A 21,826-nucleotide genomic window follows, 5' to 3' on the forward strand; every position below is an offset into this window, starting at 1 on the left:
ATATCACTTTGTTGTTGTTTACAGTTTCCTTCCTGACCGACGCGTCTGCGGCGTGTATCCTCACCATCTTTTGTCTCTCCGCACACAAACTCGCATGAAATACGCATACTCGGCTTGTGCTCGCCTGGAGAATTCCGCGCGTCTATTTCTAGTCGTACTCGCAGAAAGCGCGCGTCGAACATCTCGGCACATCCTGCGCCGCGTCCCCGACGTCAAAGCAACCTTTGTCTTTTGTCTTGTCACTGGTTTCCTGGCGTTGCGTTTCTTCGGCAACAATTTCAACGAATACGAAATTTCTGACTGACTGCATCCGACGATGTCAGCAGTTAGGGGGCAGCAATATCGCGCGCGCGGAGCTACTGAGAAAGTTGGAAGCCGGCCTGACAATGACGTGAGATAATCTTTGAATTAAATGCCAGTTTATTCACTCAAGGAAGGAGTACGAGTTAGTTAGTTAGTCATTTTGATTAACATCTTTTGACGGAGTAAACTAAGTTTCGGTATTTTTTTAATTTACAATTCGTTTATGTTGAAAATTAGAGTTAATGGTTTAAAAGAGCAAAATTATGGCAGAAAACGGTGATATTTTTTAATTTGAAAAGAGAAATTAAGTTTTATAAGTTTATATTGAATTTATTTTCAAAAATTAAAAATTGACGATTTTTCTACAAAAAAACACTCTGTATCTTTTAAATAAATGGATCAATTGAACTTTTTTCAACAGATTTTTGTAGATTGATACAAAATTAATAAATTGTAAGTCAAGAAAATTCTGAAAAATTATTAAAACTGCCCTAAATTAGGCTTAAAAGACCAATTTTCAACAAAAAATCAAAAATTCTGGAAATTTTTCTTCAAAAATTAATCTAAAAAGCAATTTATCGTGCTGAATGTTTATAAAAACACTAAAAACAAAGCATCCCATCAATTTTTCGAAAAAATATTTAATATTTTTAAATTAATGCCCTTTTATTCACTCAAGAAGCAACTTAATCACTTCGATTAACATCTTTTTACTGCAAAAACTTAGTTTTCATATTTTTTTCATTCATTCACATTGCGAAATTAGACTTAATGGTTTAAGAAAAGTAAAATTACCTAAACGTAGTGATAACGACGCATGAACGCAGCGATAAACTAATTCGAATAAAACACGGATCGTTAAACGTTCACTTGTAAGATTTAATTCATGGCACATTTACAACGCGCTGAATTTTCGACAATATTACATTGTTATGCGAAATTTATCCGGCGCGCATTGAACAAAACTTGATTCTTGTTTATTGCGACAATTTGCATTTATGCAAGAGCGCGAAACCCTCGTAAGACCCACCAACGACTGGAAATTATGCATCGTAATGATATGCGTTGTAAATTTTCACCATTTTGCATTCAAACAAAATCACCGGCGGACAATACTGATGTAAAATTTGATGCGCACGGTGAAAAAACTTCTACCTGAGGAAGAGTTTTGCTTCCGCGCGCGCTAACCGCATCTTTTCTCCAAAAGCGGGGCAAAAGCGGAGCAAAAGTTTTAAACTAGAATGTGGCACTGGTTACGCGAGCGTAAGTTGCGCAAGAAATTTACGAGAAGCGTCGCTTCAAGTTTTACCTACTTACGCCCAAAGAACAAGAAGAAAACTAATCGAATAAATCATTTTTTGCATAAGTGCTTCACCAATGTGGGTTTTTTCATCTAACATATGCAACCAGTTGATCATTTCGTGTTGTATTGGTTGCCTACAACAAGATTTTATGTCGGTAATAAAGTTAAGATGCGGTGACACGTTGCAAACTTGAAAAGTTCTGCTTGAGAAACGAAAAAAGATGTAAAAAGCAGGGAGGAATATATACACCCACCAAAGCAAGCTTATTTAGGAGAATCTCATTATAAAATCGAAACGGGACACAAAGGCGATGCGGATACGCAGCGCGCTCTGCCAGCGAGCAATTTTTCTTTTTTTAGCGGAGAAGAAGGCTGAGTTGAAAGAAGCGAAAGGCGACCTGGTTTTATGCCAACGCAGCAACCACGTCACTTTTAACTTAGACAACCAGTTATACACGTACACAAAGTTGCCTATAATTAAAAATGTAACAAATCGATTTCTTTACGAAATAAATTATTTTCTTGCTTTGAAGTAGAAAAGAAAACACATTACTTAAAAGATCAAGACGCAAACAATTCCGCTTTATTTCTCGAGATGTTCGAGGGGAAATCCAGTTGCATCCTGCACGGAAAACAACAACGGAAACAATGGAGTATCTACCTGCGAGACACACATTTCTCTCCACGATATGTGTATGTGCGAGGATGAAAGATTCATGTAGTGCGCTTTTGTTCACCATTGTTGATTTTCTCTCTATCGGCGTGTATTTACGACTTTTCCGCTTTGCAACCGCCGCCGCAGAGAGGTAGCAAACGTTTTTTGATCGTCGTCGCGAAGCGTACAAGACGCATTGTTACACTCGGAATTCCTACCGGACGCGCGTGATATAACCCGCGATGCTGCGGTATGGCTTTGCGGTAATAATGGTGGAGGCGCCGGGCGCTGGCTGTGTGTGAAGTCTAGTGTGCGCCTCGTCTTCGCTTCGGTGGACACACACGCTAATCGCGCATATGTTTGCTCGCGCAACCGCAAACAGATGGGCTATTCAACAAGCCACCAATGTTGCAAAACCGGAAATCCACGTGAATAATCCAAGAAGTAATAGAAATAAAATAAAATAAAAATATTTAAATGTCCATCAGAGTATTATCCATTGGAGAGTTGTAAGTCAATTATCCACAGCGTGGAAAAAACCGGAAGTGGCGTCAATCAAGCACGCCGGACGCCATTTGTCGGGCGTATGATGCACGATGCAGTCGCATAGCTAAAATCGCATCCAATTTGCCAATCACGCAGCGCGAAAGGGATCTAATGCGACGCACACATGGTTTTCCGTGTTCGTGTGTGTGCCATGTGTGATGCGCCATGTTCCGGAACTCTGGCAGTTAGCACTGATCCGAGCGTCCCGCGCCTAACCGACGCCCGTGTCGGACACGCTGTGCAGGAATCTGCAAGCGCAGAGAACACGTCGAGCAGAAGCACCAGAAGGACACGCTGGGACACAAGGACATGAGCGGTAGCACGTCGCCGAGGTGAATCGCATGCATTTCGAATGCGTTGGGCTGACCTGGGATGATATGAATTTCAGTGTTGGGTGGGTGGGTTGGTGGAAGAGCTTTCGGGTTGTCCCTTCAATCAATTCGGTCGATCTTAACGACTGACACTTCTCATATCGCTTGCAACACACGCCCCGCACGCATTGAATTACATATTCAAGACGCTTCCGGTTTTCCGGGTTGCCGGGAACGTGACGCTAATTATGCGAATTGCATTTGGACAATCGCAAACCGCCAAATTGCAACTGTGTAATCATACTAATCTCAAACCGGAAAACCGGAAATGAGAAGAATTTATGCGGTATCTTAAAATTTTCACATCGCATAGTCTAACAAACGTTAAAAACCGCCCCGCTATAAATTAAATCGCTTGGTTTGGTTTCGGTGCCGTTCGATAATTGGTTTACTTTATGTAAAGGCTATAAATCTTGCGATCGGCGCCGGAATAAAAACCCAAAACCATCCGCCCGGCGATCTCGAGGGTATCTCTACCCTATCGAGGGCAATTAGTTAAAAAAGATTTATTAGTTTGGTTGTTGTTTGCAATTTAGAAACATTTACACACAAAAAAAGAGAGAAATTCCGAAGTACTTTGAAGACAATATGTGCTGCCGATTAATCACACGTCATATAAATATTCATACGTGCACCGGAAGGGGTTGTTAAAATTTAAAGTTACAAATTTCTACCCCTATCGCTCAAGGTGCGCTGATGATGAAGGTGTAACTAGCGCTCGTTTGCTCGCGCCAAGATTGATGAGTTCGCATCAGGGAGGACGCGTAAGGAAATTATTAAATCGCATGCGCGCGTAAAATATAGACGCCTATTATGTAAATATGGAATATGCAAATTTTTCCAAGGGAATGGGTATTCCCCAGACCAAACCAAAACCAAGAAAACACACAGAATTTAATAATTTCTTAAAAAAAACACAAAAAATAAAGATTTTATTTCGAGTAATAAAAATTTAAATTCGTTGATAATTTGTGTGTGCAACTATTGAATTTGTATGAAAATCGCGCAGAGAGGGTGAAATTGCAAGGATACTCCGAATAGCAAAGGATTCCAATTACGTTACAACAATTTCGCAACGAAAGTCGTATGCAAAGAGTCGCATTTGCATGTTATTAGCCCGGCGCCTCCACCAAAGCCGAAAGAAGGCGCGGAAGTGGCCGAAATTATTTCGCTACTAATTAACAGCGCGCTAGCTAGAGTATGTGTATGCGCATTTGCATAGATTTGCTCTTGTGCCGAAAGCAAACCAGAAAACAATCCACCGCCACCGACGTGCGTTACGTACTTTACTTCATAACACAACTGTGCAAGAATTCATTCATAAATTAATGCGCACGGCTTTTGTTAATGCAACCAGCTGCATTAACTGTTTAGCATTCCGGAGATTTTCTCCTTCGACAAAAACTCCACTCGCATGCTAAGCAGAAATTCAATTACGAACCTAACCTATATTTCCAAAACGAGTACATAAAACTAGACATTAGATGGCGCTGAGAGATTATTGTAATGGTCGCAAATGCAAATGAATTTGTAAATGTCAGGCGGTATTTATTAAAGTCGAATTAACCTTCGGCGCGGCGTGAAAATACTAAAATGTGACATTAGTATTATTAGCGGCCGGTCATTACGATTATTGCCGGACGTGAATGTCCGAGTTGTATTTTATCGCCGTGTGCGGGCGCCATTGTGTGATGGCGTCGATGCGCGTCGTATCGGTTTTGTGGAAAAGGCCAAAGTCGCCCGGCGACGCGAGCATCGGGAACAATAAAATGCAAATTTTACAAAAGCGCCATGAGAGCAATCGCCGCGAATGCAAATTCCCCGAACGAGTGGAGCACACCATACAACAGACAGCGCACTCTGGCGGGGAGGTCATAATTTAGCTCGTATTTTGTAGCGCTTTGCAGCTGAATCAACACCTAACCAATAAAATCCACAAAAATGGAAAAAAGCACAAAAGTATGGTTAGGATTAGTACATAACCTTACTTTTGGACTTTTTTATGTCAAATATAGACAACTCAATACACGTTTAACAAAATTCTGGTGTTGTAGTTAAGTTAAAAGTTACAAAATACAAAACTAACCTAAAAATAGTGCAAAAGTATGGTTAGAAATAATTTTTAACCTTACTTTTGGACTTTTTTATGTCTAAACATCAAACAGCGCCCTCTGGTGGACAAATTTAAAATTATTCTACACCTAACCAATAAAATACTGCATTATATTAAAAATATAGGCAACCCAATATACATTTAATGTATTTTTTCTCCAATAATAAAGTTAAATTGAAATTTTTAACTTTTGCGGCTGTTTGTCCCAGTAGACGATCGAAAAGATTCGTCTTCGTTTCGCCACGCGTCATAAATCGTAATCAGTCAATCGAAGCATTGAGCAAATTAGGAGCCCGGCAAAAAGTGCGCAAACAACGCCGATGAGCGCGCATTCCTCGCGGGAAGTTGGCCGCCGCCAACAAAAAAGCTCTCAGTTTAATGAAGACCACTTTTCTTGTCAGACGAATTAAAACCAAAACATTTCTACCGTTATTACGCAACTATTGTCAACTGTCAGCTGTCATCAGTGGCAAATCATATGTCATAAAGGTTAGATATAGTATAATTAAGGTTATGTGTGTGTCGTTATGATGAACTGACAGAAACGACGAAAGAAGAACAGCGGAAGCAACAAAAACATGTTTGTGGAAACGCAACACACACCAAAAAAAAAGGCGAAAATATGTGGATGTATAACGACAAACTAGATCATTATGAGCGTGTCATGCGGCGTGGCGTGACCTTCCATTGGAGACCCACCCAGATGGCAAAAAATAGTTTGTCATTTTTGATTTTTGACGTGATTTTCATACAAATCAAAAAAGTTTAATTTTACTTACTTTTAAAGATGATTATTTTGGTTAAAAGTAGTTTTGCTTACCTGCAACAAAAGAGAAAAATATGATTAGATAAAAACTTAAAAATTTTGCACGCGCTGCAAAATTGGGTCAGGATTGCAGAGTGTGTTGCCTGAATTCTATGGCGCGGAGCGCACACAAACGAGGTTATGCGCCGTGACAGCGCACATTGTGCGCTGCTAATGCCGTTCGGCGACAAAACCCAAACAAGCGCGCGCGTCCCGCATGCCAACGGAACGAAATGGAACGAAATCAATTTCGGCCGGAGCCAGATGCAGCCAAACGCTAATATCTACATTCACATCTTGAACTTTATCTTTGAACTGCAATAAACAACAAAACACAATCTTGTTACTGTTGCAGCAGCTAAGTACAAAACACAAAATATAAACTTATACCAAAAATAGTATAAAAGTGAGGTTAGGATTAGTACATAACCTTACTCTTGGACTTTTTATATCCGCACATGTGTACATTGTGTTCTTTTTCGGATATTTACGAGTTTCGGCTAATAGCGTGGTCACAAACCGGAAAAATCTGCTGAAAGAAGAAGCAAAGTGTTTTCGTGGAAGTAAACAACATAAAAACCCTACGCAACCACTTAATTTACATAACCAAACTTCACACGGGATCAAATATGACATAACCTATGTCAACACGAGTATCAAGACGAAAACTTTGTAATTAAACGGGTTTTGCGTAAGAGGGAACTTTGATGAAGACAACATAAACATCCATTAAGTGCTTTCTGCATAAAAAGCAATCACAAATTGATCTTTTTCATGCAATTAATCTCAAAAAACACCCTTCAATACATTAGCAATATTTGTGTCGCAAATGAGATCCATTATGTACAATCGTAACAATCAACGAAAAAAATCTATGCATAGAAAACCAGGCTATTGTTAGGCTCGCGCGCCATTGAATATCAATTCCAAAGATCTCCCTCCAACCAAAAAATAACAAACGTCTGGTTGAAATCTCAGCTTTGAAAAAACACAATTGATGTATGTGTTTTTATAATTTTTTTTAAAACGAAAAAAAAAACACATTGACCTGCAATAATCAATTTGTTAACCTGGCGTGTAATACGCATGTTGATTTATGTGATTGTCGATACTTTTGATTGATCATAATGCAAATTACGCTCGATTTACAGGCCGAAAGCATCAAGTTTTGGCCGTGATGCTGCGAGGCATTAAATTATAATTGAAATTGACGCAGCGCGCATCGCACACCATAACCAACATGGCGGACACACAACTCTCCCCCCTCCACTCCACTGTGCGTTGGCTTCAATCGCGAGATTAAGTTGTTATCGGATGTAATCCAAAGCGAGAGCGTATGATTAACATGTGTTTTACTTTATGCGTTCGAGCCAATTGCAATTGTGAGCATGACAATACACCAACAGTGTAACACTGGAAGTTGCATCAGTGGTGATAATAGGACGACATTGTTACACAACAAGCTGGACACACGTCCTGAACACAAATTTCTGATATTCGTATACAAGACAAGCAACCTGAGTGCAATTGATGGATGTGTCCAAAAATCTAGGTCAAATAATATTTATAGCCGTGGATTGTCTTTATCACCACCTTTGGAATACCATTAGGTATACAATATCAACGTTCACGTGTTTTGTGTGCTTAGTGGGTTTGACTGAAGTGGGCCAAAGTGGGATTGTTTGCATAAGTGGTCCACGCGGGCATTGTTCCGGGCGTGCGCGCATCGAAGGATGAAAGTGACAGTCCGACAGTTGGTATTATCTCGAAAGGCTATTTACGTCACTTCCACCAGCGGAACAACAACAACGTAGATTACGTGCTGTATGACGATTCAAACCTTCTTCAATCAACAACATACAACAACATACAACCCGCCAAGGTAACTCGTCCTTTTCGGTGCGCGAAACAAATGAAAATCGGCCACAATGCGCGTCATACACGTTTTGGTGGAGGCGCCGGGCAAAGAATTCATATAGCTGACACATATAACATAATACGTATATAAATTTAGAACATTAATATCATTCAATGAATAAAATGAATTTATAAATATTTGAGGTTATGTTACACTTTGACATTTTGACATTTTGACATTTCCGATTTTATTTCTACGCAATTGTATTGATTTAGTTTTTTTTTTATTCTGCGTGTTTGTGTTTTAGTTGATATTCACTTCTGGTCGAACAACCCCCGAAAAATTTACCGAGGTAAATAAAACTTTGTGCAAACATATGCGCACGGGCTGCGAAAGTTGGTCGTAATTTAAAATATTGTTACCGGGCGTCCACGCCGCCCGAGTTTTACATGATTTATGAACGGCGCGGAATAAAAGTTCGCCACCTGCGCGTACTTTATTTAATCTGAAGGGTGTTGTCTGTGTAAACACCACCATCACCACCGCTGCTAACACTTAAAGTGTTTAAGTGTGTTGTAAAACACAAAAACACACAAATCTATCAATATCCAATCGATTTCTATTATATATTGAATCGTGTGTAATGTAATGGCCACTACCCCCACTCCTAACACTAATACATGCGTTGGTATTAGACTAAAGTGTAACAAGTAGACGAGAAAGTAAATTTTCGGTTCCTGGGGCCGCGCTAAATGGATAACGTCAACGTAATTAGTAAAAACTTTTATAATGGGGCAATATCTATGCAGAGACGAGTAGTGGGAGGTGGTGGGGGTAAATTTATGCTCGGAAATTGATTTTCTCTTTGCCGCTTCGCTGCGTCGTGCTGGGCTGGACCGTGGAATCCTTTTAAAACAAACTAAAACTAACCCCGGGTTTTTCGCCTTTCGCTGGTAAATTAAAGAGGTGGGGGGTGGGGGATGAGCCACGCTGGAGTGGACCGCGCACAACAGGTCACAAGGAATATAAAAGCACGACATTCGAGTGTGTATACCTTTAGAAAACTAAAAAACTTATAACTGCATAACCGGAAAACCGGAAATACGAAAATGTTTTTATTAAAAAAGTTCCACGCGCAACATATGCGGCCATTTTGGAATGGAATTTAAAACCACCCTGTCAATATGCACTCTGATTTTCCTGTTTCCTGTGTGCATCTCTGGAAATCCATTAACTTATTAGGCAAGTGACAGGAAACGGGGCGTAAAATTCAATTTTTGCATTAAAAACCACAAATATTTATCGGTTTAAATGTGCACAGCGTGATTTGAGGTTATGCACCATTGAGGTTGTGTGCACGCATGCGCAAAGCGCAGAAAGTGGAAAGTGTAACGGCGTTCGTCTAATGGAGGCGGACTTTTCGTTCGCGTCGTGCACATCGTTAATGATAATGTCTGCAATTCAAGGGGCTTAGTTTTAGTGCGCGCACCCCCGCGGCAATAATGAAGTTATTTCGTGCGCGGCAAATTATTTCGGCTTTTCACAAATCATGCAAACAACAAACGACTCACAAGTGTAACAACGCATTAAAAACGAATGGTATATATAAAAACATAAGAAAAGACTTGTGAAATTAGTTGTGGGGGTAATAAATCTTATTAGATGTCATTAATTATGATTGGACATGTTGGTTTTTGTGGGTTTTTGATGATTACTAATTTTTGTTATGCATAAATTCATTATGTTATGAATGACGGTCTAAAATTAAGAAAATATGATTTTCTTTGGTTTTTTGGTAATTACTCAAAAACGCAACAAGTTAGAGTAAATATTTTTTTACTGATACATTCTTAATTAAATTTTGCATTAATTACTGTAAAATATTATTAAATTTTGATTCCAGGTAAAAAATTACATGCAATCAAAAATTATGTTTTTTATTTCTTAAAAATCAACTTTAAATGTTTATAACTTTTTTGTTTTTTTAAATTTTTATAAACTTTTTTAGTGATTTTATAAAGAATTTATTTGAGAACAAATTCATAAAAAGTATTTAACTCTATCTTATTTTGTTCATGAGTTATAACAAAAAAACTATAACAAAACCGATTTCTCAATTTTTTAGACCGTTGTCCATTACATAATGCAAACTTGCGTAAATTAAACTAAGCTAACATAGTTATAAGTTGAAATTAAGATTGGAATAGTAATTTTGGGACTTTCTGGGGACTTTTCCTTCAACAGTTTGCCGGACTAATTTCACCCCCTCAATTTCAAGACCGCCTCGACGCATCTTGCATACATATTGACGTTTATGAGACGATTCGAACGTTCCGCGCACAAATTAAGACCGTTCCGCCGTTTACCACCCGCCGTTTGCCATTCGCAATGCCCAATTCTGTTTTATATAATATTCATTATCAGTAGGAGCAGGCACAGGCCGCTTCACCCTTTCGCCGAACGTGGGCAATTCGTGGTCGTTATTGGGGGTGAAAATCACCACCAACGCCTGCACACGCTGGAAAACAAGATGGCCGCGCATAAAATAAGACGGAATTTCAAGCGGTCACATTTGATTCTCAACGTGTTGACACTAATAGTGTCGAGAGACTTAACCGAATCAAATGGAAATTTGTTTCGGGGGATGAAACGTCAACGTGCGTCAAGTGCGTGAACGTCTAGATCTTAATTATGCTTCACTTAGTTAACGCCAGCTCATTATCGACGCCGTAAGTACGTCACGCACTCAAATACAATCAATAAAGCATTAATTATTTGTATTGTAGGCAGAATATCAGAATAATAATGTAATATGTTAGGTATAACGGTCTAAAACAATGAAAATGGGTTTTATTTTTAGTTTATTGTTAATAACTTTTGAATGCATCGAGGGAATTGAATTATTTTTTCAGGTTTAATGGAGTATTAAATTCTGAATAAAATGACAAAAATATTTTGTTGATAGCATATTTATATAAAAAGTTATTGACCTGTAAAATTTAAATAATAAAAATATTAGATTTAATTTTTGATTGTTTATAACTTTTGTTGTTTTTAATATTTTTAAATTATTTTTTGACTATTTGATAGATAATTTATTTATGTATATTATTTATAAAAATTATTATGATATCTTATCAACTTATAGAGTTATCAGTAAAAAACTACAAAAAATCAAGTTTTTGTTATTTTTAGACCGTTGTTTTGTTATGTTGATATACTGATGTATGTTTTTCCATGAAAAAACTTGTAAAACAACAAGTTAGCAACAAAAATATTAGTATTACCTAAAAGTTACTTTATTGACTTTATTTGTTGCTAACGTTTTGTTTATCTGCACGACTCAAAAACCTCTAAACAAATATTTGCGTTGCATAATTAAATATTTAACAACTAATATAAATAGCACATGCTGAATTTGACGCTATTGTTGTTTGATCGCACGCAGATGTTTTATTTTGTTTATATGCGCATTCGCAGCAAATAAACAAAATATAACGATTATTTCAACTAGGACAAAATTACAGCGACGCAACAATAACATTGTTCTCAACATAATTGCAATAATGCACTTTGGTTATGCGTGCAATTTGTTTGCGTTTTACGTTTCGCGACTAATTGGAAATTTATAAGCTCGGCAGAAGCGTGCGTTTTGCCAAATTGCATCGTGGCGGGCGCGAGAAAATGCCAACCGAAGCTTTATTTGCCCACACACGGGATTCGGTGTGTGTTGAGTTGCCTACATACATGCAGAGCGTCATGTAACCTGGCATAACGGACAGAGCCTCACTCGGCGTGGCGGCGCAATTAAAACGAGCCGATTTATCTGAGCAATTATACACTAACACGATGCATTCACTCCGCGCGGTCGCGCGATATTGTCCGCTCGGCAATGATTGCAGAGGCGGTCGGGGGAGATAAATTCCGTGGCGGTGATAATTTTAATTTCGCGCACGCACGCTTTACATGTGTTGCTATTACGGTGTAATTTGTGATCGGCTTCGGTTTTCATTTCGAAGTTTTACGCCGACAGAAATGCTAAAATTATTTTCAGCACGACATTTTTAATACAACAGCAGTGATCGTTTATCGTCGCCATTTTAACCTGCGAGTGAACAGAATCAAAGCAGTTGAAGAAGTGATTCATACCTTGCGCGAGCGTATGTTGGCTTGCTTCCAGCAGGGCGAGGAAAACAGCACACGGAATCAGCTTCAACCATACGGGCATAGCACAATTTGCAACTCACTATTTACAATTGTTTTTGTGAATTAATAATAAACACAACGCGGCGGCACGCGCACGGACACCGCAATGGCCAAGCCAAGCCGGTCGTGCGCGCGTCCTGCTGCGAGAGGTAACGTCACGCATGCGCATTTGGACTTATCTCACGAATAACAACGAATGATAACGAACTTTGACTTGGAATTTGAATTTTTATACAAAGTGTCAATAATCTTATTAATTTTTATTTAAAAATTAAAATTTGAGTTTTTATCGATGTTTTTACACAATAAAACTATAATATAAGTCATAAATAATTAAAAATAGTTTTAATTTACTATTTTTTATGCTGAATTCGTTGAAAATTTATTTTTTTCATGAAACTTTTAGTTTAAACGTTGCGAAGTTGTTGAAACTCTTCGTCGTCCATTTTAATTCGGCATAATTATTCCTCTCACCAACTTTTGTTTTTATTTTTATTTTTTCGCATTGAACTTTTACAGCATGGATACCACTTGCGTTTCTCGTTTTTTTTTTATTGAAAAAGTTGAAAATGTCGGAATGTAAATATTTCAGTATCGAGCGGGTACGTGACGGTGCATTATTCATGATGATGATTCATTGTGGAGGGCAATATTTATCTGAAATCGGAAACCGTTTACCGATGCAATAAAAACGCCGAGTTATTGCGCGCACAACGACGAGGACAACGAGGACGAAGACATTTCAGCGCGCAATAGTGCCGATACGTGAATGTTTGCCTGGCAATGCGCGCAAATCGAATGCGAAAATGAAGCGGAAGGTAAATACCGACTATCAGGGATATTTTGCTTCGCATTCAGTGAAAATCAGCATACACATATATTTTTTATCGGCGGGTTTTATGATGTTATTAATGGGTGAAGTGGAGGCAACGTCAAACACATTTTTGTAGGCGGCGGAATGAAAACTTCGAGTTTGTTTTGCAATAACTGCGAAATTACAAGAGATAAATTGTTGATTTAAAAACATATTAAAGGTATTTTTATTGGTTATATTTAGTATCAATTTTGATTTTGTACATTTGTTATTTTTAAATTATAAGTATTTATATAAGACGACACAAATTAACAGAAAAATATACTTTTAAATTTTATTTGTTAATAACTTTTAAGTTTACCATGATAATTAATTTATTTAAACAGCATTTAGTTGTATATTTAAAGGAGAGTATTTGACTGTAATTTTGTCAATATATCTTTGACGGCTATGAATTTATAAGCCTTTATATTAACAAGAAAATTGTAAATTCCAACAAATTAATTAAAAATAAAAACCTTTATTTTGTTTCCTTATAACACCTACATTTATAAAGATTTTATATTTATTTAAACGTAATCTTTTAGACATTTTAATTGTTAATAGTTAGTGCAAATTTCAATGTAATACATAAAGTATTAACCGTTTTACAATAAAATATATAAAATTATAATAGATTCAATTGCAGCGAAGCTATTTTTATAAAACTAAAACTTTGTTTTGTTGTAATTTCTAAACTAAAAGTCATAAATTATTTATCTTAGCATCAATTTAAAGGAAATTTAATGGAGAATAATTTTCTATAATTTTGTTTATGTAAACTAAAAGCTCATTATTTTAAACGATTTTTTTGTAATGGCGTGATAATTATGAGTGCAGCAAATTTACCCTTTAATAAAAACTTCAACTTTGCTTTATCATAATTTCTAAAATAAAAATTTTTGACTAAATGTTGTTATATTACTGACAAGTATATTTAATGGGTAATATACTGTGTACATATTTTTATTATTTTCACTTTTCCAATATCATTTTACAAGCATTTTTATAAATAATTTTTTATTCTAGTTACAATAGAAAAACTTTTTTTAAAACTATTTTAGCATTGCCATAATACAATATTTAATAATAAAATGATATATATTACATGACCTATATCCAATACATTTGCTTTTAGTTTAAAATAAAATTTTATCCTTAGATAAATATAAAATAATTTATTTTTACTTCCCAGAGAAGAAAAAAGAGGTAAATTTTGAATATTCCAATATTAGTCTATCGAAATCAGTTGCCAAAGCTAAATTTAGCTTAATCAATGTCTGCGACAAAGCCATATGATCGCATTATTCAGACCGGAGTGAGCAGAGCCCGGCGCTTCCACCTAAAGCTTTCAGGCGAAGCGCGCCGCACTCTCGTGGTTCACCGACTGTCCTTGAATGCATCAGCATTCGGCTAATATTACTATAAACCAAATCTTCAATCAACAATGCTCAGTGTTCAAATGTCCTAATTAAACTAACTATCAACTGCGTGTATATACATTGTTACTAGATATGTAATCAATCTAAACTTGTATGTAACTTGGAACTAAGAACGCTCAAGCAAAATTTTGTTGTGGTCTTAGTTTTCTTAAATAACTTGGAAACTAAAAAAGTTATTTGAATTATTCTTTCGTTGATTAATTAAGAACTAAATTGTGAATACAAATACGTAAAAATTTTATTAAAAAATATTTTTGTTAAAGTTACAGACCAATTTGTTTCTGTTTGATTAAATTAAACAAAAATAAATTTTCATTTGTTTATATCTCCGAATAAAATATTATTTACACTAAAATTGTCAATTCTATACCCGAGTGATTGATTTCGGAACAAAATTTAATAAAAATTTCTATTGTAAAGCTAATGGATTTTGAATAATTGATTAAAAACTAAAAAATTGATGTAATATTTTAGTGCAACACAAAGAAACCTTCCTCATAAATATAAAAAATATTTAAAGATTAATACTGGGATTATATACCTTTATAAATGCTTATTTAATTATTTTTCTGAATAGTATGTGTCTATATTTTACAACCCAACAAAACATTTTCATATTTTCATAATGCACATGCCCGATAGCGAAAGGAAATAAAATCGATAATAACAAAAATTTAATAACGTGTCACTGCAACCCGGCTGCACCAGATGAAAAAAACAACAACAACAAGGTAAAAGAGTGAAAAGCGTAACGCATGAAAGGCATGTTAAACAATGGAACATAAAATGTTTCATGGCAAAATGTTGTAAACTAGCAAGTGTGATAGAATTTCAGTTGAATGTTTTAGTTTTCATAATGAAACCTTTTAATGCAATAAAAGTAACAATGATAATTGAAATTTAATACATTATTATGTTGGATTGGTTTATTGCATATGCCTAATGTAAAATTAATTATTAATATGCATTTTATTTATATTTTTAGTTATAGTAGAGTTTTATTTGTAGGCGTATTTTATTTTGAATAGAAAATATATGAAATAATTTAGTAATTAATTTATTGTGGAAAAATTAATTATGATAAACTAAAAATTTTGGTGAATGTTTGTTTATTGTTAAATTATAAATGTCTCAATAAATAATTTTAATCAATATATGTATTATAACAAAAGTTATAGGCATTTTGTAACAATATTAAAAATTTTCAGTATCAAATTTTAATTGTGAATAACTTTCTTAATATTTATCAAAATTGAAATATTTTTTACTAAGTGATAAACAATTTAATTATAAACACGTTCTAAAAATATTATTAGTGTAACACATGTCGTTGACGAGTAATCTAATAAAAACATTGACCTTTCAACGTTAGTCAAAACGTTATTACGCGATATCAAAATATTATCTGAATTTGTTTATATATTAATGAATAACAACATAACTAGCAATCCTACGTTGTTCATTTTTTACTGTTTTATCCAGAATTAAATTCTACATCGTTCTTGTATAATTTTTATCTATATTAAAATTTTAATAAAAATTACGAAGTATTTTGTCACAAGGTTATGAATTACTACGCTAACAAAAGTAAATTGTTTATAATTGCCATTTCAACAATCAACAAATTTTTACAAAAATAAATGAATAATTTAATTGGTAATAATTTCTGAGAATATTGTTAAAGTAGCTTAAATAGTTCCTAAGTTATTTAACAAAAACTATGACTTTTCAATTGCAGTTATAACTGTGTCATGTGACATCAAAATGTACTATGATTTTGTTTACTTATTAGTGAATAAAATAATAACTAATCAAACCAATATGATCGATTTTAAACTAATTTGTAAAGAATTAAATTTCGCATCGATTTGATGTAATATTTTAATTATTTCTTTAATTATAACAACATTTACAAAGCAATTTACTCAAATAAAACTAATTTACACCGTATCAAAAATAAATTGTTTATAACTATTTTAATAACATTCTGATTAACAAAATTTCCACTAAATTAGACGCAAACATTAATTCTAAACATATTCCGTAAATATTATTATTGTAACATAAATAGTTTTCGAGTAATCAATCAAAAACTAATTATTGACATATTATGCTAACATGCACCAACACAACCTCAATCCTTCCAACACCCACACATAACCTAAACAGGTATGTAAAGTGAATTGTCAAAATTCGATTTCAATTACAAAAACATTACGCTCGCGTGTATCAAAGTAAAAGCTCACGGGGATGCGGATACAATTTTAATGCACTTCATGCACCCGGTTCCGCATGAGTGCGCGTTAATTGGAATTAATACGAATGAGCAGAAATACGGCACGCGAATCAGATATAGAACAATGTATTATACCCGCAGCGCCCCCGAGAGTAGCATATTTCAGCTGCCTCGTACCGCATTAACGAGTTTAAAGTCTCTAATCGTAATCACACTCATACACATTCACGTTGATAACGCAGGTTTTGCTATCGAAGCAAAAGCGTAAACAGATATTGATGACTGATGGCGCTGGTTGCTGTTTAGTGTATCAAAATGGCGGCGGTGGAGATTACGCGTGACGTCAGCTGACAGTTGACAGCCGTGTTGATGATGTTTGGAAGTTGAGTAGGGCTTTCGAAATAATGAAAATCAAATAATTACATTTGAAACCACACATAGCGTACACTGAGTAGGTGATAATTATTATTTTCATCAACCTAACCTAAAATAATATGGTGGTATGGATATGTTGACAGACATAACCTCAAGGCTTTGACATTCAATATAAATTGGAAAATGTTCGCAATGACGTCTTTCGCATTGTTTGCGAGACGTGAACGCAATATTCTAATATTGCGAGCATTGACGTTTTGCCATTGTGGAATGCTGGAAATTTGGTAATGGCTGCCAGGGCGAGGACAGAGGACGCGCATCCGGCTGCGCCGAAAACGCCAGCGGCGTAGATTTATCGAGGCGCATTCCCATGAGTTATAAAACAATGCCGCCTAGCATAACCTTTAAAAACACAGTCTAACCTAGAAATATTTTTAAATTAAAAATATTCGGAAAGTATAGGAGATACAAGAAAAATTTATTAAAATAAATTGTGTGTTTTTATATGATTTATATTTATTTATTAGGAACACTTGGTATAAACTAGTAGTTTTGATAAGAAAGGCAATTTTGTAAATATTTAATTTTTTAATTTACTCGAAAACTATTGAAGATACAAGAAAATTTTATTAAAATAAATTGTGTATTTTTATATGAATTATAATTATTTATGGGTGACACTCGGTATAAACCAGTAGCTTTGATAAAAACACAATTTTTAAAAATGTAATTTTTTAATTTAAATTTACTCGTAAACTATTGAAGATACAAGAAAAATTTATTAAAATAAATTGTGTATTATCATATGATTTATAATTATTTATTAGTAACACTTAGTATAAACCAGTAGCTTTGATAAAAATACAATTTTTAAAATGTAAATTTTTTAATTTAAATTTACTCGTAAACTATTGAAGATACAAGAAAAATTTATTAAAATAAATTGTGTATTTTTATATAATTTACAATTATTTATTAGTAACACTCAGTATAAACCAATAGCTTTGATGAAAAACACAATTTTTAAAAATATAAATTTTTAATTTAAATTTATTCGAAAACTATTGAAGATACAATAAAATTTTATTAAAATAAATTGTTTGTATTAATGTAATCTATATTTATTCATTGCAACACTCTGTATAAATGACTATTTTGATGATTCCGGTATTTATAGTAGTAAACACGCACTTTCCGAGATTTAACGAAGCGAGTTATCGACGCACGTGCAAGCGAATATCACTAAGAGGGTTGAGGGTGTGCGCCCTCAGGCATACGGCTGGAATTCGGCCTTTATCGGACCGTAGGCCAGGGAATGTTATTGATCAATCGCTAACGCACCCACAACCAGAATCTATGTCTCATAGCAATAGTTAATGATCGTAAAATAAACCAAAACTAATTTTAACGATTTATGAATTTATGTACTCGTATTACAAGAGTAATAAATTAATTTTGTTTTAATTTAATTTTATTAAATAAACTTGAACTTTATTTGCAAAAATTCAATGTGCAAGTTGAAGTATTTTATTTTATGGCAAGCGCTAAGCTGTAAATTTTGCGTCGGTGCTAATATGACCACACGATGTCTTAGAAAGTCAACCAGCTTTTCTGGTTTATAATAAACGACCTTTATTAAAACTATTATTCATCCGGCGAGGTATACTTCCCGTTGTGCGTGTTTAGGTTGAGGGGCTGGTATGTAGGTTACGCAACGTTTAAGAGTCTACGCATAACTTCACACTTCCTGTGTGCGATTTTCATCAAAATACGTAAATAGAAATTAGGACAAAAGAGAAAATGAATATTTTAAGCCTAGGCAGTAAAGGTATTTTTATAAAAATGCAAATTTTATTACAAAAATAGAGATAATTAAATACTTAATATGTTTTTTAATTAGTTTATTGGTTGAAGCAGATTTTTTGTTGTCAAGGCATTAAATTCCTCTTTTTATAGATTTTAGTAAATAAAAATAAAAATATAAATGTTTAATGCTTAGACAGTAAAATAGACATAAGGATGAACATAAATTTTGTTTTTAATAATACTAATAAACAATTTTTAATGTTTTTCATGGTAGTTTATAAAGAGCTTCTATACTGCCTAGGCATTAAATATTTACTTTTAGTACACATATTCGGAAAAATCCAATAAATATGAAATTAATCAAATATTAACAACATCTAAACAATTAAATCACTAAAAATAAAAATTTAATGCCTCGGCAATAAAGTACACTTTAATACTAACTCAGTTAGTAATGGAAATCATATTAATTTTATAAAATTCTGTTTTTGAGGTTAGTTTATTGAATTAAGCATTATTTCAGTGCCTAGGCATTAAATTAATACTTTTTATTTATTTTCTTAAATTTTGGCTTGAAATAATTATTTAATAATAAGGCAATGAAGTTACATTACCAATAATAACACAATTCTTATTTTTAGTAATTCTGCTAAGTTAATTTCAGTTTTTTATTGCCTAGGCATTAAATGAGTATTTTGTATAAATTTTACAAAATGAAATTAAAAATATAAATATCCTATTAATGATTGATTCCTTTTAATCATTTAATGAATATAAATCTCATTTACCTAATTTAATTCATCATCGAAATAATTCAGTGCGTACTCATTAATATGCATAATATTATTGAATATATAAATCGAAATTCGGCCGTTATAGCTGCAACTGTATTAAAATTAATCTATTAATAATGATAGTTTGACATGCTTCACAATATATATAATATCTAAATTCGTTTCTGTTTCATTTTGTCAGACATTGTATTCTTCTCTTCTCTTCTTTTTTTTTTTTTATTTTTTTTTTTCTTTTTTTTTGTAGGTTAACAATGTTCATAAAGAATTCATGCTAGAATGAGAATTCGTGTATGAACCGGTTTGTAAAGAAACGCATGAAAGCGCCGACGATCATGTTTGACCACTGCGCACCAAACATGGTTAAACATGCATGGCCAAGAACCCGCATACTGTTACTACCGAAAATACCTACGTGCAGGTCTATATTTTACGTGGGAGCGGTGGGACTGGATTGTGCATTGTATTGTTAATATGAAGCGTGTGTGTACACACCCACTGATCAAATATTGGACGCTTATAATGTACGATTATGTGTTTTATTATTCATAGGCATCATATGTTTCAATAAGTGAAGGATAACGGTCTAAAAATATTAAAAAGTGAAATGGTTTAGTTTTATATAAATAACTCTTAAACTAATTAAGATAGGATAATGTAATTTGGTACAAATAATAACTATTAAATTATGGATATAGTCAACTTTAAACTTTTAAATTTGAGTAAATATTACCAGAGTAATAATGAAACGAAAATTGTTTTGCAAAAAATTGAATTTTTAGTTTAATTGTTAATTAATAATATAAAAATTATATATTTTAATATTAAAAATTATATTCGAGCGTAGAATTTAATTGCATATAAAATTATGAAAAAATTATTATAATTGCATTGTTAGTTTGTGAGTAAATAAATAATTACTAAAAATAAACTTGATAATTGTGAAAATTAGACCGTCGTTTATAAACTCATTTATTATATTGATTACAAAGCATTTTTAATTAACTTTATGGCTACTAACAAAAATATCAATTCACTAGACAGCTGTCAAAATTGAATTTATGACATTTTACTTACACAATCAATATTTATACAGTTTTTAAAAGAAAAACAAATATTTCACACACCATTTCAAAAACACGATTTTTAGCTTATAATGGATCATTATCGCTTGAGTAATAGTGATATCTTGATCATAATCGTCTGAAACTTTAATTGCACCCCTGGACGCGTCTGGCTTGTTGAGTGCCGACTCATACAACACTTTTATCAATCCCCTACAATGCATCACCTCTACAATAGTTTTTCTCGTCATTTTTGTTCTCTACGCTTGGAAAATCAATAAGTCATTATTACAACCAGCTTAATAACGATTTTATTAAATTTATGATTAAAGTATTTTATTTATAACTAATTAATTTCTTTGTCATTAAAAGAAAATCGTATTTGTTTTAATTTTACGAAATTTTTATTTTTTTTGTGGAAATGGAATGAGAAGGCGGTTCAATTAAATTTTAGCCCAACGTGCGCACCGATGCGTAGCTGTTTTAATTTCGCGCGAGTATTGCGTTGCTTAAACAAACACCTACCCCTGCTAGCCACCCACCCCAATGTGAACACACCTGCGTTTGCTTCACGAATTGTTCGAGCCCCGTGCGCCGCGCGGCTGTTAATTAGTCGATCGGACCGATGGTAAAACCGTACGAACAAAATTACAGCCGAAGGCTTGCCGGTGTTGCCGCCTCCGCCACCCTCAACATTTCCATCCATCGTCAAACACTGAATGTTAAATGTCCGCCGCGAGAAATATTTGCTTTCGTCCACTGGGGCATAATTTGCTTGAAACCTGATTAGAAATCAGACAACTCACGCCATCTATTGTGGAAAAGCTTTTGTTTTATTATAATTTTTAGGTTATGTGTTGGATAATAGGAAAATTCAAAGGCTTTTTGATTAATATATAAATTAAACGTTTTATTGTGCTTTTTGTTTGATGCATAGCGGGATGTAAACGGTGAACGCATCTGGAGAATCAGGAAATGCGGAAAATGCAATTTTGTCCACGTCCACTCGTCGCGTCCACTTTCAGCGGCACTCGCAATTTGCAATTTGATTTGCGCGCGCGCGCGCGCACCAACGCAAACAAATTTATTAGCGAAATGA

At 34.2% G+C, this 21,826-nt stretch overlaps 2 protein-coding genes across 6 annotated transcripts in view; one reads left to right on the top strand and one right to left on the bottom strand.

Moving 5' to 3' along the window:
• LOC135797500 (xaa-Pro dipeptidase-like) overlaps positions 1 to 21,826 on the top strand; it is a 225,977-nt gene that overhangs the window by 75,607 nt on the left and 128,544 nt on the right. The gene's annotated exons all lie outside the window — the stretch shown is intronic.
• The window catches only part of LOC135797329 (hemicentin-1-like), a 117,612-nt gene that overhangs the window by 57,918 nt on the left and 37,868 nt on the right, over positions 1 to 21,826 (bottom strand). Inside the window, exon 1 of one of the 2 annotated variants that reach the window (XM_065309616.1) lies at positions 12,104 to 12,274. The exons of the other annotated variant lie outside the window; for it this stretch is intronic. Within the exon in view, the coding sequence (XP_065165688.1) occupies positions 12,104 to 12,182 (79 nt within the window). The 5' untranslated portion in view covers positions 12,183 to 12,274. Of the gene's footprint in view, positions 1 to 12,103; positions 12,275 to 21,826 lie in introns of those variants that run through there. 2 annotated transcript variants of the gene reach the window in all.

Source organism: Atheta coriaria, unplaced genomic scaffold (assembly GCF_025399875.1).
Source record: "Atheta coriaria isolate IRGN ID8LTWV9N9 unplaced genomic scaffold, Caltech_Dcor_3.1 hic_scaffold_8_pilon, whole genome shotgun sequence".
In the NCBI taxonomy this organism is placed as follows: domain Eukaryota; kingdom Metazoa; phylum Arthropoda; class Insecta; order Coleoptera; family Staphylinidae; genus Dalotia; species Dalotia coriaria.